This window comes from Pleurodeles waltl, chromosome 3_1, assembly GCF_031143425.1.
Source record: "Pleurodeles waltl isolate 20211129_DDA chromosome 3_1, aPleWal1.hap1.20221129, whole genome shotgun sequence".
NCBI classification, from domain to species: domain Eukaryota; kingdom Metazoa; phylum Chordata; class Amphibia; order Caudata; family Salamandridae; genus Pleurodeles; species Pleurodeles waltl.
In genome coordinates this window covers 361,495,438-361,515,359 of record NC_090440.1, presented here as the reverse complement: position 1 = coordinate 361,515,359, position 19,922 = coordinate 361,495,438, and the positions used below count along the sequence as shown (strand labels likewise).

Sequence of the window (19,922 nt, the reverse complement as noted above, 5' to 3'; positions counted from 1 at the left end):
GAAGCAAAAATGCAGCGAATGCATATGCACCTTGTTGGTTCTCCAGAAATTGTAACCACATTCCTTCGAGACTTCAAGATATCATGGTAACGACAGCCATCTTGGCTGTGCCTGGCTATAAAAGCCATGCCCGCGCTATAACTCATTAGTCATGTTTAACTCAACTAAAGGAAGCAGCTCATTGGGATATCAGTGTGGTACTTGAGGTCTTGCATCCTGGTCTTCTGCATCATCCTTAGCGACATTCTAGACTTCCTGGCAAAGGCAACTCGGCTGTCACAACCTAAAAAAATAAGAAACGGAGTAACAAATTGAAAAGGTAACGAACATTGTGAAAGGCCATGAGTGAAGGAACGTATGTGATTGAGTTGAGTGCAAGGGAGATTGGGCTAAGTGGTAAGGTCGCTAAAACGAATCATGCTATGGACACTACTTTTAGGGGTGCAAGGACAGCACACACCAAACTCACCAAGGTGCCAGAGGTTAAAGTACAGGGAAAATATTGAATAACATTTAAATTAACTTCATTATATGTCAGGGTCGAAGGCGAGGATTATGCTTTATTTTAACAAAAGCAGCCATGTTAAACCACATTCAAAACTACATTTCCCATGAACCACTGGGAAAAAGTAAATGAGAAAAGGACAACAACAAAAGTCCAATCTTATGTACCAAACTGCAACATTTCTGGAGACTCCCCATCTTTCTCTGTGTGATGCGTATCAGCTCATCCTGGACTCTTAATCTTGTATGGACACCTCGTTATCTGAAAAAATAAACGTATAAATAAACTGGTTCTCTCCAGGTGCATGTGAGTATATTATTCAGATATACAACCACATGAATAATTTGGCTTTCCTGAACCACATACATTAATCTCAATTTTTAAAAACGAGGTTGAACAACATAGTATTACTCACCTTTAAGCAAAGGAAGGTTAACCACCATAACGATTATGAAAAATTATCAGCACGGGAAGGGAAAAAAAATCACTTGTCTCTGACCCATGGGTGGGAATAATCTTCACCTCTTTGTCCTCTTTGTCTATGTCAAGACCGGAGGAGAAGTTTATGCTGGCTTAAAGCTTACTAACAACTACTGAAGCCATATTGACAATTGGTTTAAAATAAAACCGTTTAAAGGTGGAGTTGGAAGACCAGCCTGCTACATTAACAATGTCCTCTAAGCGGACTCCCAACTGAAAGGCCTTGGAAGCCATGGCACCTCTCATAGAATGAGCTTTAAATATCTTGTGTCTTTACCTGCTTCCTGCATAGCCAACGAGCAGTAGTTGGGGAAGACATAGCTATGAACAGTTTCCTTATTGAAATAAGGAGCTGTCTTTCACCTGGAGTTATCAGTTTCTCCGTCATGGTCTCCTAAGCTGTAATGCACCTTAAAACACAAACTGTATGATTATTATCACAAGAGGGCTAGGATATAACCCTATAATTCATCTTAGTCCTCCTGGTTATATGGAAAGTAACCCCTTCAGGAGCAAATACTCCACAGCCCTTACATTGGAGACTCTGCGCCGAGACCAGACATAACAGCATTGCCAGCTTACTGGAAAGCTCTGAGACAAGTATTTACTACTCTGTCATGAAGTAGAGAAGTTGAGATCTCGATTAACATTCCATAGAGATGAGTATCTCAGTACCGGAGGGGAGTGATAACCTAACTCCCCTCATCGGTTTTCGTACCATAGGATGATCACCTACCACAAGATGACCTTCAATGGAATCATGACCAGCTGAGATTGCCTATACCATACCTTTTGAACCAGTTCTGACAAAAAATCAACACATAGACAACATCGGAGCCCATGAATCTAAATCCCATTCCATACACCGATGAATCCATCTATTCCAGGCTGACTTGTATCAGTGAACAGTAAAAGAAGCCCAAGCTTTGGCGAGGAGAGCCTGAACTTGCTCCAAAAGAGCTTGGATTTGCCATCGTTTCCAATAATCCTCCAAACCATGAGGTGCAGAGACCCTTCGAGGACTAGTGTGTGGGGGTTCCCCAGATGGGTGCTCTGGAGATCCTGATACAGAGGTAGAAGGCTTGGAGAATCCCCAAAAAGTTTAGAACTGGATACCAAACTTGAGATCTCCAAAAGGGCATCACCACAACCAGATCCACTTGTGACCTGCACCGCTACACGAGTGACCATGGAAAATATGGCAAACGCATAGCCCTTCTCTTCCTTTCCATCATGTAGGAAGGTGTCTGTTGTCACTGTCATTGGGTCTGGTCTCGAGCTAAAGGACCAATCCACTTGACGGTCCATATGTGATGCAAAGAGATCCACTGTGAATGGACCCCATCGATGAACCAGGGCTTGAAAGATGGGAGGATAGAGTTTCTTAGACTCAAGTCCTGTAGATACCTGGAGTATCAATCCACCCCCACATTTGAGGAACCCAGAAGATGTTCCGCCATCACTGAGATTCTGTGCGTGAGTCAGTATTCCCAAACTTCCAAGGCCAGATCCAAGAGTGTTTTGGATTTTGTCCCCATAAGGCGGTTCATGTGTCTCACCACCAAAATGTAGTCCATCTTCAATAGGACACAGCACTAAATCTTGGACTTGGTCCAGCAACATACTGAGAAAGATCTTGCAAGGAGTTCTAAGCATTTGATGTGCAGATTCCTTTCTTGAAAATACCAACTTCCTCCTGTGGATGTATTCCCACAACTGACGCCCCAAACAGTTGTGCTGGTATCTGACTCCATCATGAGATCTGAGAAACCACAGCACAGAGACTGCACTCCTCGCCGCCACAGATGACATCAGACTACAAATGGACAACGGCGAAACCTCAGCCCTGATCCTCTTAGACCTATCAGCCGCCTTCGATACAGTCTGCCACCGCACCCTACTAACCCGTTTACACGAAGCCGGCATCCAAGACAAAGCCCTCAACTGGATCTCCTCCTTTCTCTCCGGCAGAACCCAGAGGGTCCGACTCTCACCTTTCCACTCCAAAGCCACCAACCTCATCTGCGGCGTCCCCCAAGGCTCCTCACTAAGCCCAACGCTGTTCAACATCTACATGGCCCCCCTCGCACAACTGGCCCGCCAGCACAACCTCAGCATCCTCTCCTACGCCGACGACACCCAGCTCGTCCTCTCCCTCACCAAAGATCCTCTCACCGCCAAAGCCAACCTTCACGAGGGACTGAAATCCATCGCCGAGTGGATGAACAACAGCCGCCTGAAACTTAACTCCGACAAGACGGAAGTCCTCATCCTCGGGCGCACCCCCTCGGCCTGGAACGACTCGTGGTGGCCCACCGCCCTGGGCCCCCCACCCACCCCAGCCAGCCACGCAAGAAATCTCGGCTTCATCCTCGACTCCGCCCTCACCATGTCCAAACAGGTCAACGCAGTCTCATCCTCCTGTTTTAACACCCTCCGAATGCTCCGCAGGATCTTCAAGTGGATTCCAACAGGAACCAGAAAAACGGTGACCCAAGCCCTGTTCAGTAGCAGACTCGACTACGGCAACGCACTCTACACAGGCATCCCAACAAAAGACATCAAACGACTCCAACGCATCCAGAACGCATCCGCCCACCTGATCCTCGCCATACCCCGCCGATGTCACATCTCCCCTCACCTGAAGGACCTCCATTGGCTCCCCGTGGACAAGAGGATCACCTTTAAACTCCTCACCCACGCACACAAGGCACTACACGACACCGGACCTAGCTACCTGAACACCAGACTCAACTTCTACGTTCCCTCATGCCAACTACGATCTGCCAACCTTGCCCTCGCCATCGTCCCCCGAATCCAGCGCAAGACCTCTGGTGGCAGATCCTTCTCCTACCTCGCCGCCAAGACCTGGAACTCACTCCCGACCTCACTACGCCAGACCCAGGACCTCTGCACTTTCAGGAGACTCCTCAAGACATGGCTCTTCGAACGATAGCAGCAACCCCCCCCGAGCGCCTCGAAACCCTAACGGGTACATAGCGCGCTTTATAAAGTTATTGATTAATTGTCTGATTGATTTATGTTGGCCTCGACATGTTTGAGGTGAGTTTTGGCTATGTCCCTGATGGTGGCTTTACATTACCTGCAGTCTCTACTGACCCTTCACTTAACTCAAAACAGGTTTGATGTTCTGAGTAAAGCTGTGACCTGGTAGTCCACTAGGAGCCAACCACTGAGGCGCCAAATTGGCATCTTGAAGTACAAGGGGACACCCACCCAAAGGATAACTGGCCAGTGATCTGATATTCCTCTGGGAAGGATCCTCGCCGTTGTTGTGTGGACCATGTCAGTGGCTGGAAGGAGCAGAAGGCAATTCCGGGGAGGGTTTTGACAGAAGGTGAAGAGTGTGTGTCTATCCCATTGCGCATGGGTGCCAGACCACCATACATCACAAAGTCCTAGGGAGACCATCCACGTCCTGAGAATTTTAGCTCTCTTATCAATGTCTTGTGGGGGACACCCACTGCATCAATCTTGCAGCTAGGTGCAATGTTTAAGTCACCGCTCAGGATTGTGATCCCTGCTGGGAATCCTGCAACTGTGTCCATTAATTTATCTAGGGTTTGTGTAAGTACTTGGGGCAGCATATAGATGTGCAGGATGTTCTATTGTTTTCCCTCTAGTAAGCCCTTGATGCCCATATATCAACTTTGTAGGTCATGAAGGATTCATTTCACAGCTAGTGGAAAGGAGTTGTGGAGGAGTATGGCTATTCCTCTGGACCCTCTAGTGAAGCCCCTGTGAAAGACACAGTCATAGCCAAATCTGTGGTTGAATGGGCAGTTAGTGCCCAGTAAATGAGCTTCTTATAGTAATAGCACTGCTGCCATGAGCCTCTTGGTGAACCAGAGGACTGCAGTACATTTGATGCGATCCAAGAGACTATTGAGGTCCCAAGATGTTACCTGAAAGTTGTGTGGTTATGCCAGCTTTTAGAAACAATCAAGTGCAACGAATTGAAGCAAACATAACCCCTAATCTGTATGACTCCCCTCAACATCCCCCACCCCACGTCTGCAGAAGTATCAGTTGCCCCAAACTCCCTAAACAGTATAAACAGTACAATGCATATTTCAAGGCATTAGAAGTGGACCTCCTCCTATTGAAGATCGTATGCCAACCTTTGTCAGCACTCCCCATCATGATATTAGCCAAAAAGATAAAGCATTCCCTGGGTATAACCATTCGCTAGAGTCTCAGGCCAGAGACTGGCTACAGTCATTGGGTAGAGTCTCTGGTCAGAAGCTCTTTGTCTGGGGGAGCCCTCCCCCTCTGAGATGGCCACAGCAGAGATTTGTGTGGTTAATGCAATGTGCTGGATGATGGTCTTGGGAGGCCTCACCTCTAACCCCCCACACACACACCCCTGGCTGCAGCTGCCGTCCATGTCAGAGGATTACAGGGATCTTTTATGCCGAGCACGACCCTTTCGAGATCTAGGTGTCTGTCGTGATTTAGGCAGTTGGGGTCAGCCAAGTGTCTAAGGTTGACGGTCTCCAGCTCCAAAGCCTGGTGCATTGTGGTAGCGAAGTTCCCATTTTTCAGTAGCCCACTTCCAGACCTCCGCCAGAGTCCTGCAGAAGTACGAGTGCAAATTTAAGACCATCTTTAGTTTCAGTGGTAAGATCAGCATGTATTGCAGGGACATCCCTCTCAGATTTGATTTGACTGCATCAAAGGATCGCATTGCTTCACCTAAGTGTAGCCAGAAAAGATTATGATGCAAGTTGACTAGAAGTTTAGAGTACCTTGGTTGCTGCTTCGCCCAGAATACTATCTCAGGCCCCATAGTTTAAGATCCTTGAAATCACTGGGTGGGGAGGTGCCTGTGATGGGGGCTTCTGGGCTAGACCCTATGAGCCTGCTCTGCTGTGAACCACTGGGATAGGATTCCATCTGAGATCCAGAATCAGCCATGTCTCCAAGAACGTCTCTGTGCCTGAGGCCTCAGCACCCTCCTGGAATCCTAAAAGGCGCAAGCTGTTAAGTGGTACCAGTTCTTAGCATCTTCTGCCTTAGCCTCCATGGTATGAGTGGCAGAGACCAGTTTGGTCACCTTCACTTTAAGGTCTACCACATTGTCCTCTAGTGCATCGACCCTCCCCGCTGCTACTCTTCCTGCTACATTTTGAAGATACTGGTGAAGAAGGGTGACATCTGCCCTTACAGGCCCCAATCTCAATTTCGAGTGCCTCTTGGGAGGTTTGATCACCTGTGAAATCTTCGCCACTACTGTAGATTCCTTTTGAGCCTGAGTCGGGGTAGCAGCAGGTGGCTTCAAAGATTACGAGGAGAAGGTGGTATCATTGTCTATTTGTGGCTGGGTTTGCACATGGGAGGCTCGTTTTTTTCCCATTATGGGTTACGTGCCGGATTGGTGCAAAACAAAACTGGAATGAGGGTCTATGTACAACTGTTTTAGTTGTTATCCTTCAAATGCGGTGGATCCACCCAGCCCAGTTACCCAATCTGTCTAGGCCTCCTCATGACCCCCTCACATTTCTGCAGTGTCTGGCCCATCAAGGTTCTCTTCAGTAGCCCCCAAAGGCCAGTGTGAAGGCCATGTCATTGGGGGCAGCGAGACTGCACAGGTCCAAGAGAACCGATAGTGGGATTCAGTTTTTTCTTGGCCTGCTTGCTTCCAGAGCCAATGGAAGGCAGCACAAGCAGCAGAGGGCCTCACTCATTCACTCATGCACCATAGTCAAGCCTTTCCCTACTTCACCCCTCTGGGCTCCGCAGCAATCTTTGAAGGCTGAGCAGAAAGTCTCTTTCCTCTGGATTCACTGCTTCTGCAGTGGGGGTGCAAGGGCCCACTGGTGATAGAACAAACACGGTGGGGGGAATGAGGGGAAAATACAAGTCAGTTACCACCTAGCCTGCTTATCTCATAGGTAAAAAAAAAAGAGGCAACATCTTTTCAGCAGGGGCCTCCACTCACATAGCCACATCCTGTATTCCCTTCTACATCCCCGTGGGCCTCTCCACTGCCAGCAACCACTTCAAAGCCGGTCCCTCATCAGCACCTCTTGTCCCAGGGAAATGCACTGCCTAAAGAGCAAGATTAGGAGCCAAGCGTCGCTGCCCTGCTGTCAACCACCCTCGGCGGGCCCTCTCTGATCTGTTGCATTAAGAGATCGCCAGTCACTCCTCACCTGTTCCTTTGATTGTCCCGGGCAGATGTAACCATATCAGTTCTGCATCCTCCTCTAAGGATCTGTCCTCCAGGCAGCTCTAGAACCACAATGCTAGGGCTGTGCAGTCAAGGCCTGAAACATGACGCATGGCCACCGAGATTTGGTTCGCCCCAGGCACAGCCCCAAAGTGGGTGTTCTCAGAATGTGTACCCAGGGTTCTTGAGGCCGTGTGACAGGCGTTGGGTACAGGCGTTGGCGCTGATGGTGGAGAAGGTCCAGGAGCATTCCTAGGTAGCTTACACTATCTTGGCATCCCTCCCCCTTACCATTTGTACCACCTTTCATCTGCAGATTCTGCACCCAGTGCCTGATCTGCCAGTAAATATGTTGTAGCCTCAAATCGACCAATCATCTTCTTCGTCCAATCAAGCCATTTCACCTTCCCACCCACAAGAACATATCAAAGGCTCCATCTTTCCAAGTACACAATACTTCCTTTATACAGCTGGGGCAAAATCCTGGTATTTGTATGGAAATGTCCATTGCATGGTGAGAGACGTCTACCCCTTCTCAGAGTGCCCCATATGCAAAGACAACTGCATCCCTGGTGGTGATTTTCATGGGCAGACATGGATCATGTGTGTGCACCACGAACAGGTAAAAAGGCCTGTTTGCTCTTACTGATTATTACATGCCTTTTGCCTGTGTCACTGGAGTGAGGCCTACAGGACCATTAATGTAACGTTCCACTGCTAAGGGAAAATTTCACAACTGGCCTACAACAAGTTAGTGTGTAATATAGTGTCTGTGAGTGGTACAATATGTGGAAGAATCTAGGTTACAATTTGGGAAACCCAGGACTGACTGGAAAAGCATGAGGAGGTAGAGGATTCCCCTCAGACAGATTTGTGAATTGTTACATTCCTGAGAGCTGGGTGGGACACACATACTGAAAAAGAAAGAGCCAGTCTCTTCAGCACTGTTCTAAGGGTGCTCTTTGATTCGAAGAGAGGTCACTGGAAGGGGGCCTGGCCACAGCTTAGAGGGGAGACTGAGCTGATAAGACAATCATAAACATTAGGGCTAGAGCCCTTGGATAACCCTTTGATGCACATATCACTGTGACTGACAATCAGGTGTGAACCTCTAGTCAGTCCTGTGGCCTGGTGTGTGGCTATTAGATTTGGAGTTGCATTCACCGGGCAGACTGCACTGAGGAGAAAAGGCAGGGGAGAGGAGTGGGTACTGCAAAAGTAAGTCAATACCAACACAAACGTTAAAGACTCAGACACTGAAACACATTTTGTGTCTGGAAATGGACTATAAGAAGGGAGGTGCAGGGCCCCCAAAATTGTCAACTCTTAACCAATCAGTTGTGCTTTATATCGATGAAGAGAAGCTCTACAAGACTTCTACCTGTAACCAGGACTGTGGGCTAAGGTCTGCCAGTCTCCCAGCTGAGTGAGGGGACATCACCCTGGGAATTCCAAGACCACCTGCCATGGAGTACCAGCACCTACTCTCTTGCCAAGACCAGTGTGTCCTGTGAGGGAGCGGAGAGTGCTTAGAGGGAGCAGAGCCCAGTGGAGTATCCTGGCAAGTGGATTTCTGTCACGAGGGGTGAAGAAGTGGCTGCTGCACCTGTCGAAGCTCCTTAAAATAAAGAGACAAGACAGAGTCAAGTTTGTGTGTGGTATATTCGTGATCACAAAGCCATGTGTCCTTGAACAGCATGAACAATTTAGAGAAGTTCAGATCTTTTATACATGAAAACTACAAAGGCGTGAAAATGCATTATCCAATCATAATAACAGAAAGGTGATTTCTTCATCAAATATATGGTGTGATGTTAGTCAGATGTGCAGATTACACAAGCAATATGTACCCAAACAATATGCGTGCTAACAGCGTGATAGAATATGGCGCAAGGTATGATGTCCTCATGTCTTGACGGCTGGTACTTTCTAGAATTCACAAAAAAAGTTTCTCCATCACCCTTGACCACTCAAGTATGAACCTTAAAATCAACCTATATATGGTTACAGATTTCACTGGCTGTTACTGGGTAAGCGAGGCACCTGAATATCAGGTGATGTGTTTTTGGGCAAACGTTTCATTACAAGTTGTTTTAGCAGAGTACATTAGTTTAATAAATGTCATCTGACCTTTTGCATACTTTTTTCAGGCCTGTTCATCAATAAGTATAATAGACTGAGGACAGGCCTGTGGAAATGCAAAATGCGTAGTAGGAAAGTGCCTCTTTTGACATGGTCGTCCCCCCCACCCCTTTTTGCCTGGTTTCTGGGGCAACTTCTACTAACACAGGTCCCCAGTGCCAGATCTCTTTCCATAAAACTGCACAGACATTTTCCCCAATTGGCAAATCATTAGTTACCACTATACGTCCCTAGTAAATGGTACCCCTGGTACGTAGGGCAAAGGGTACTAAAGGAAGGGCCCGAGGGCTGCAGCACAGATTGTGCCACCCTCAGGGACCCTCTCACCTAAGTGCACACAGTGCCGCCTTCGCTGGCTGCATGCCTTGGTGCAGACCTAAAATGAAAACACGACATGGCACACAGGCTGTGTGCCCTGTCCCCTGCACACTGCATGCAATGTATGTAAGTCACCCCTCTGGAAGCCCTTTCAGCGTTAAAGGAAGGGTGCATTATATAATATGTGGGGGCATGCCTGCGTGAGCAAATATGCCCCTGCTATGTTTTTATTAATTATCAGACATAGTAAGTGAACAGTGAAGCCATTTTAAGTACATGTACTGGACACTGGTCATTACGAGTTCCCCAGCTAAATGATGGCTTCACTGACAATAGGGGTCGTTTGGTATCAACCATCTCGTATTAATAAACCCTCACTTAATCCAATGATGATTTATTAATACATGCACTTAGAGGTGCCCCCTTGAAATGTACCAACTCCTAGAGTGAGCACTGACTGGTCAGAACCAGTGCATCTATTTTAGACAGAGTTCTGTCCCCCTGAGGTGAGAGCCAGAGGGCTCAGAACAAAGGCCTGCTCTGGGCAGAGGTGTGACTCTCCCAGGCAGGATGGACATTCCAGAGTGGGGAGCTTCAAAGGCCTTGCCGCCTTTGAAATGCGACTCAGGCATCATCAAATGGTGGAGGAGGCCATCCCCCAGTTCCTGACCCCACTTTTGGCAGCAGGACTGCCATGTAAATTAGATAAATTAGGAGGAGTCCCCGCTTCAGGCCAGTCCCATCCCTAAGGTTGATGAGCTGAAGTTTACACTACTTTTTAAATTCCTACATCTTGCATGGAAGAAATTAGGCCAATAGGGTTAGGACAATACCACTTCCCAAAGGAAGTAGTCAAAGGAAGGGTGTAGTCACCCTAAAGGTGAGTAGCCCATTGGCTACCACCTGGCACTCCCTGTAACGCCCCTATATTCAGTATTTAGGTGGCTCCCCTGAACCCTAGAATCAGATTCCTGTCGACCTAAGAATAACCAGATAAAACAAAAAATAATACCAGCTTGTCTGCAGCCTTCAAAGAAACTTGTGTCCAGAAGACAACTGTCCTGCAACCCCGTGGCCTTGGAGGACTGCCTGCCTTCAATAAAGTACAAGAACTCCTGTGGATAGCGGACCTGTCCATAAGAAACATCTACAAAGAGGAAAGAAGTCTGCCCAAGGAACCGCAAAACTGCATCCTGGAATCACTTCTGCACCCAACGCCCATGGCATGAGTCCAAGTGGCTCACCAGACCAGTGAAGGTACCCCAGCGCTTCTGACCCAGAGTCCATCGTGGGCTGACCCCTGCCAGACTCCACAGCAATGACTGCTGCCTAAATCCGAGGCCTTCCCCTACCCGCGACCTGCCCAGTAAGCTGTTTCTGATGCCAAAACACACCCCTGTGCCCAGAGCCCATGGGCCTTGGGGAGCTAGACCGTTGGGAGTCCCTGCGACCCCAGGCATCTTAACTTACCTGGACAGCTGTAGGTTGGCCGCCCGTTTCTGAAAGTGATCTCGTGCACTGATTAGCATTGGGAGCCTGACACTGTGTTGGCACCCTGCACCCGGCCACCCCTGTGCCTACGGACTTGTGCCCCCCCCTTGTCCTTCCTTCAACCCCAGGAGATCCACCCCTCACCTCGCTCTACTCACCTGTAAGCAGCGCTGCAGCAGATACCTCCTGTCTCCATTGGATAGCATTGGGTGCCCCACGCTGTGTTGGCACCCTGCACCCGGTTGCCCTGTGCTGCTGAGGGTGTAAGTATGGTGCTGCCTTGTCTCCCCCCCACACCCCCTCCACACACCCAGGTGCTTGCCTCAATCCCCAGAGACCAACCTCTGACACCACTTGACTTACCTAGAAGCAGCGCGTCTTCAGTCCCACCCCCAGTATCCTTTGACTAACATTGAACACCGACTTCGACCTTGGCACCCAGCCGCCCCTGTACCGCTGTGAGTGCACACTTGGTACCAACCTGAACCTTGCCCAGCGCTGGCCTGAAACCCTAAAGACTGGGGTTGTAAGTTATGTACTTAACTGAGAAACTGCATTCTTGTTTTCCCTCTGTAGGCTAACATTGAAGACTCTGGAAATTGCAGTCGATTTTTCAAACAGCAAAGTATTTTTAGTTTAAAAACTGCTTACCTTATAACGAAGTTCTTTGGTTCAAAGCATATATAAAAGCAACAGTTATTTTTCTAAATTGGTCTCGGATTTATTCTTTGAGTGTTTCTTTCATTTATTGCCTCTGTGAGTACAACAAATACTTAGCTTAGCTTCTCGTCCACACTACCACAACTACTGACTACTAGTGGGACCTAACCTGAATGTTGCACATTGTGAATGGGGAATAACCACTACCATTAGAGAAAGGAAATTTGGACCCAGGGACCTGACTTTCAAACACTGACCTCAAGGGACTGAGTAATATTTGTGCATTATGTATTTCACTTTATGTCCGTATATAAAAACTCATTTTTTCATAAAAGCAAGTATTTGACTGGACAAAAATGTACTGCTGCCATTGAACGTATAAGTAGTTGTGAGCCTGTGTTCAGCCCCTGCGACAAGCCTTGGTATGCTTGATCTGCAATACCACTAAGATCCAAGTGTGGAAGGGGTACTTGGCCCAGTTGCTCAAGACCCATATTAACAGACAGACCCTGGTACATCAGGAGTAAAAGGCATCAACCGCCACCATTGGGTTCAGTATCTGCTGCTTGCTTGCTGATGACCCTCTGAAAAGGGTTCTGATACCCAGTTTCCTCACAGAGGGGTTAAGTGGGACAGGAATGGTGTTAGGTTGTTAGTGCAGAGCTTACTTCAAAGCAGCAAGATCCAATGGCAGATGGTGACTTTTGAAAGTGGTGGGGCGTTGGAGCGAATCAAATGAGCAGGTCCTATTATCTAATGGGGGATTAAAGAGGACAAAATTATGCAATAAATGTTGGCAAAGGTATTTGGTTGAAAAGCACAACCAATTGTGAGTGGCTAATTGTTCAATAAAAATGTATTTGTACAGTCAGTCGGCATAAAGAAGTAGGTGCACAGGCCTTCAGAGACAAATAAAACTGTCTACTGCGCTAGTGTGCCAGCCTGTATGCCCTGCACAGCCATTTCTAGATAAGGTGCCCGGATACCTTACAAAACGAATCTGTACAAGCTGAGGACATATAAAGTCGAGAGAGCTGTCTCTCATCAATAAAGCAAACAAAACCCCTACCACTAGAAAACAAAAACACAAGGACGAGCATTTGAGTAGGATTAGCGTAGGAAGCAAAATGGCTGTCCGAGAAAGACATTTATCTGCTTCGGATGTTGCCAAACACTCATAGAAACTGTGCCTGGAGCCAATGGACTGTAGTAATGCAGGCGTGTTTTATAAGAAAATCCTCTTAACAATTCCATTTGTTTACCAGAAGTACGAAGCTCATCAGTTAATTCAGAGAACATTCTGGAAGAAATACTATTCAATTTTAAAACGATAAAGGGGATTTAATTTCCTGTTTAGTAGATCCTGAGGTTACAATAGAAACTCACATGATGCAGTCTGCCGTTCGGGCACACTGAATGCCTAATTGGGCCTGCCCCGTGCACACAGAAACCAACATGCAGCTCTCTCCTTGGCAGTGCTCTAATTTTCACTCCCTCACACTGTGTTGTCAGCTGTGCAATGCGAAAGAAGAGAGCAAGCTGTCAGAGAGAGAGACTGACAAAAGCAAAATGCCATTTACTGTGTGGCTTCAAAATGAAGCCACACAGTGGTAGGTTATGTTACGCCCCACATTGCCTCTTGAGCCCGGGCAATGGGATTACAGGCAAACCTCTACAACCAATCTAGATGCTGCTCTCATACTGTTTATAACAGTAAACAGCATGAGAGCAGAGCCATGATTGGTTTGGTCAGGAAAACCTAGCGCTCTATAGGAGACTGGGGAGCTGTATCTGTGTTCTCCGTGGCTCCTAATACAGCATGGATTTGACAGGCTTCAAGTGTGCCTGTCAGGCTGGACACACCAAAACAACGATCCAACCAGACATGCACACCACTGATGCATCAACCATGTCTGCTACTCTTTCTTTCTGGTTTCATTGGCCACGCACTGAAAGACACCACCTAACCCAACACAACAGAAAGAAGAGTGCAGCAGTCATATAACTGAGCTCATATAAACTAGTGAGTTTAGTCTTTATATCCAATTTTTAATATGTAATGCATGGCTCACGGTCGGGGCGGGGCAACGCTCCTACTCCCCAGTGGAGGGCAGATTGCATTTGTGATCATGGACATGTACAATTTTGTATCATGCTGAATCTTAGGCAATCACAGAACCTTAAATGAAGGCTTGCCACTGAAGGTATGATCTATGTAAAATAAAACACATCACTCTGGATAGTCAACAAAGCCTAATGTGTTTGATGCAAAATAACTAGAAAGCAGAGAAAAATAATTCAAAGCAATTGCCAATTCAACGGACCAGCACTTCAGCCTTGAACAGCTGGAGAACGCAATACTAAAATCCATACAGTTTTCAATCATTTTTATACATTATCTCTCATAGCAAGTGAATAGGAGCAGGATCATGTGAAACAGAAATTGGTAGAATAATACAATAATGGCCAGGATCTTCTAGTGAAAGGAATGTAAGAAGTCCTTGAGAGAGATACAAGTAACACTAACAGGAGCTGACTGTACTATTTAAAATCCTCGATTTGTTGAGCCATCTTCAGAGAGAGGCACAGTTTAGTAAAATGTGCATTGTATAACACAGAATTACACAACTGTACTACATTTAAAAAGTGTGTGCAAATGTACAACGGTACTAAGATGTTTGTGGTCTTCAAATTGGTATAAAAACAACATTGTAATTAACATTCCATAGCACACGTTAAGGAAAGTATGAGCATTACTGTTTTCATAGTAAACATATGCATTAAGGCAGTTTGTCATCTATCATACAACCTTTATCTGCTGCATACTCTCCTCAAGAAAGCATAAAAGCACCACTTGATGGAATTTGGCCAAATCTGTGATTGCCAAACCAACTTTCATAGGCCACAGTATGCTTTGGGCTAGCCCCACCCTCGGACTCTTCGTTTGCAAAATAAACTCTGACGATTAGCCTTGGAATTTCAGTGTCCAGGACCTCCATAGGGAAGCCCAGCTGCATAGCCTGGAAGATATATAAATCTGAGGTAATAGAGAAAGTTCGAATGCCACTGCTTTCCACATCCATGAGAGTAATAATTGTTTCCTCCTGTCAATTCAGCTTTAAACATCCTCTGCAATATTGAAATGTTGATTTATTCTATGGCTGGTAGCCTTCACTAGTGAGCAGATCGCCTTGGAGGTGAACGTCAAACTATAAGGTTGTAGCTCTCTCAGTATTTTCAACCTCTACATCTGTGTCAGTAAAATACAGTCTGTAAACATGGCGAGCTTGAGTTTATGCCTTTAATTCGCAGTTTAAACTAATGTGTTGGTCCAGTGGCCAAATAGAATAGGGCTTAATGACTGTCCCGGCCCGGTGGGGGGATAGTCACTTGGCAGACTTAAACCTCCTTAATGTCTCCTAGAGCTCTTGCTCTGAAACAGACAGCTTAGAGAGAGCCTCACCTGTCTGGCAGATCTCCATTTCCAAGTCTTCCTGCCTATTCAGGTCTCTCAAGAACTACCTGACGCTCCCCACTTCTCCTTCCTATAAATCAAACCCCATGATGTTTTAACCTCCGTTATGAAGCTAAGAGGAACCTTGCCTTTTCCGCCTTGTTAACACCACCTATCTGGTTTTGCTAGTAGATAGTTTGCTCCATCAATTTCAAGGTTTACCTATTAGAGCTATCATTTTTCTCCAGAGGCCTTGTGACTGAGACAGTTTAAGCCTTCTCTGATTCTGTAAACCTTCCGCTGTAAATGTATACATTGGTCAATGCTGTGGGTTTTTTTTTTTTAGCACAAACCGGGCCTTTCCACATAACTACCATGCACCCTCCCTCGTGTGTGGGCCAGTGCAGTATGTATGTGACCAGATCATGGTCTCACAGTATCCTTAGTCCCTAGGCCACCTCGCATATTCTTGGCACTAAACTCATGCCAATGAGAATGTAACTAGAATTTCCCATCCAGGTGGGAACTAATCTGAATGTGGATTTATTATGACATCCACACAAGCCGCAATGAAGTAGCAATCATTGTTCTGATACCTTGCTACATCATGTTGTTGCAGCTACCTTGCACTACCTCGTTTTCATTCCACATAACAATATGATTTCTGATAACGTAAATAATAGTCAGGGGCCACTGTTTGTTGTGGATTACTGTTAAATAAAATGTCAGCTTTTTCTATGTTCTAAGCCATAGACTGGACGCCAGAAAAGAAAGTACTCAATAAGAAAGACCCTACTGGTTATTATCTAATGGAGAGTTCTTCAACCTTTTCTATGCAGGGGGCTATATCTGATTAATGAATATCACCCTGGGCTACTCATAAATGTTATCACTGTTACAACATGACTAGATCTGGGTGAAAGTTAAATTACAATGGCGTGATTTGCATCATTTTGAGAAATTGCACTATGCTTGTTATGTGAAATTACAGCATTACTCCACAGTCACAGCCTGTAATTATGTCACACTGGATAACTGTGAGCAGACAGAACTCAAGTGACTGTCTTTTGCAGCAGTTGTGTTTTTGCACGATGTTTTGTGCATATTCTGTCCTAGAATCAAAAATTGATGTGAGGATGCACTTAAATGTAGTGCTACATGACAGACATGTATTTCACTAACTATGCATGCTTTTACATACTTTTCTGGGAAATTTCACGCAATTATGCACAACTTACGCGGATTTCGCACACCACTAAAGATGACCACATCCAATAAGATTCCAGTTCTCACGTCCCTATATAGGATTACCAATAATGATCACTCCTTGAAGCCCTGCCCTAAAGTGACTCAAATGTTGCTACTTCTGTTATTGTTTCAAGGCTGGGTTTTAACTCACACACGGTGATTGATAAAGCGAGGCATGCAAAATGACCAATGTCTATTGCACTATGCTAGAGAGAGATAGACATGTTGTCATGATGCAGGCGACCCCACTTCCACGGGCTGTCACAGTGTGTGTTTATATGTTAGTGTGGAGACCTGTCATTATTGATCTGGTTGATTGCAACTCCAAGGGTCTGTAAATAAGCATCACTTCCTCATTCAGTGCTCCCAGATCATCTCGCTGATCTGCTGGATTTGACCTTCCATGATCTACTTCCAGGTGGCTGGCAAACTACCAGTAGCTCTCAAGCTAGTGGTGACCCTTGATCTAATAGCTTCAATGTAGATCTTTAAAGAAATTGCACAGCCTGTAAAGAAAGACAGGAACTGGCAGAGAGAGGAAGACATAGGTAAGACTGTGGTCTGTAGGTCTTATGTTGCATGAATGTTGTGGCTATATCTACAATCAGCCAAGGCCTCTGGGACGACTGCCATACAGCGTCTCTGTGAGCACGAAGGCAAGGTTTAGAGCCAGGTAGTCTTGCAGCACCAGTGTGGGCAGTAAAAGCATTGAACCTCTACTACATGATATTCATAGCTACCAGGTTTCCAGTTTGCTTGTGTGTTAAATTTTTATCGTTCGCAGAGACCTTATAACGTGCGGCATTTAAATGCTTATGTGCGACTCTTTAGCACAGCTAGAAGAAAGCAGTTGTATCTAGGAAACCCAATGTCCCAAATAATAACTTTTGACACAAGCTTGAAATATCTATGATGCATCTTAAGTGTGTATGCAGTGACAGGGAAAGGAAGTCGAAAACAGGTGGGTCGAGTAGAACCCTTATTTCACAACAGCACATAAGGTAAGCGACCGCTGGCACACTTGCTGAAAGCCCAACTGTCATACATCGCATTCCGTGGAACCTCACACACCACATTCCATGGAATGTGATGCAGGACATGAAAGGTGAATCCCAATAGACAGTCTTGTGGAAGTGCACAAATGTACACACCTTGAAGTAAGTTAACTCCTTCTACACGCCCCAAAAAACAGGATTTTCAATTTGTATTCCATCTATGAATGAAAGGTACAAATAGTACGCCATAAAACAGCAATTTGCATTGGTTTCTCCATCTTCCCAAAGCCATTAAATAAGAAAGAGTTGGACTAAAAGCAAACCTTGAGCAAGCAGCGACAGGTAGGTAGTGAATTTTATGTCCAGGGAGACATATAATATAATAAATGTTTATTTGTTTGTTTAACAAAACCCATTGCAAAACCTCAACCTGAAAAAACGTGGATCATTCCACAATCAGAATATCCTAAAACCATTCTAAAATACAAATAGCAATTAACATGACAAGATTCAAAACACAGGCCAGAAGATAAATAAAGTGCAGTAGAGCATTACAACTAGGGGCCAGATGCATCATCAAGGCCTTTTGCGATTCGGAGATAGCGATTTTTAAGAAATCGCTATTTCCGACTCGCAAAGTGCCATGTATCACATTTGCGAATCGGTAATAGCGATTTCTTAAAAATCGCAAATGCTATTACCGAATCGCAAATTGCGATACCGGCCCCATTCGCACCTATGGGCCTGTTGACCCATATCTGTGAATTTTTTGCATTTCCAAAATTGCGATTTCTGAACCAGAAATCGCAATTTTGGAAATGCAAAACCCCAGGGTGCTGGGGGCCTAAGGCCCCCTCTGCTGCACCCCAAAATTTGTTTGAGGACATGCAAGGTGCACACATGCCAAAAGGGCATGTGTGCTTTACATGTACAATTTAAAAATGTATTTTAAACGCATTTTTACATTTTGCACATGGTTACAACCAAGTTCAACTTGGTGGTAATTAGCGATTCCTAAATGCCCAAATCGCATTTAGGAATTGCTTCATACATGTGCTAAGGAATCGCAAATAAGGAATCCTTATTTGCGATTTCTAATTTAGAGGGTCGCAATTTGCGACTCTCTAAACAGGGTCGCTATTTTAAGGAATCGCTATTTTAGCTATTTCTTAAAATTGCGTTCAGAATGTATTTCATACATTCTGAAATGGCATTTTGCATTCGCAAACAGGCATTTGCACCGTTTGTGAATGCAAAATGCTTTCATACATCTGGGTCCTGTTGAGCTGCTGAAACTGGACTTGTCAGCCTAAGGGAAACTCAGCTGCAGTGTTACAACCACGCTAGAGCCCCAACAGTTTTAATAAGAAATTAACTTACGGCGTAAGAATGACTTAAACATAACAAATAGCCCTACAGTGCAAACAAAATTAGTAAGTCAAAGTGCTTTCGTGCCTAGCAGCCTCCTGATTCAGTTGTACAGGCAATGCTAGTCAAGCCATGATCAGTGGTGTTATCTATTCCATGCAACCACAGAACACACAAACGTGCTACATTCTGAGGTCAGCCTGAAATGCTGAACGTTTGGAGGGGGGCTGACCTTCGAGTGTAAAGTGACTAAGCATAGAAGTGACACTGCAGTGCAAAAGGTCACAAAAAATAAAGTGGTTTAGTTTCCAAGCATCCTCCTGAACCCTTGTACAAACAATTAAAAAGAATGCTGCACAATACTGCTCTTGGCAGCGTCAGGATTGTCGCAGGGCAGGCTGGGAGCTTGTGCCTGCAGCAGCGACGGGAGAGGAGCAGCGCTGGAGCAGAGCAGATAAGTGTTTTTAAAAATGATTTTTTAATAAATTTTCTCCCACGCCCTCCGCACCCCTGCACGCGAGCCACTCCTGAGTTTCACCACATAGGATGATGTAATCTGTAGCATTGATGATTTTGTTTAGCCTATCATATCATCTTATATCAGTGGCTTCAGCTTTCGTATCAAAGTGCAGGAGCTTCTACTCCACCCTCAGAAGGTACTTTACCGCCAACCAGTTCAGACGAGGGTCACTCGGAATAAAACAGGCTACAGTAGCTTCTATACAAGACAGGATTCCTCTTTCATTGAATTTCCTGCGTAGGATTGTTCGGTGATCGTCTAAGGTAGCCTGGCACAGACACATCACATGAACCATGTCTCCAGGCCCTGTCCTTACAGTCCGCAGTTCCCTGGCCATCGTTTCTACGCCATGGTGGAGCATGAGCCAGTGCTGCAGGGGCTCCCAGTCTAAATTTTAGGAGATTTTCCTTTAGGTTATTATAAAATTCACCTAAATAAGGCTGGGGCCCTGAGCTCTGTGTAATTGATGGTTAACCAGCCATACTGCATTTGGCCAGGGCAGATTTAGTCTCTAGAAATCAGAGAATTTTGATACTTCATTTTGTTAT

General features: G+C 45.8%; 1 protein-coding gene across 1 annotated transcript in view; it reads right to left on the bottom strand.

Moving 5' to 3' along the window:
• Nucleotides 1–540: 540 nt before the first annotated feature.
• Nucleotides 541–19,922, bottom strand: part of AFG2B (AFG2 AAA ATPase homolog B) — a 201,594-nt gene continuing 182,212 nt past the window's right edge. Inside the window, exon 10 of the mRNA XM_069222523.1 lies at nt 541–766. Coding sequence (XP_069078624.1) covers nt 728–766 — 39 coding nt within the window. The 3' untranslated portion in view covers nt 541–727. The remainder of the gene's footprint in view (nt 767–19,922) is intronic.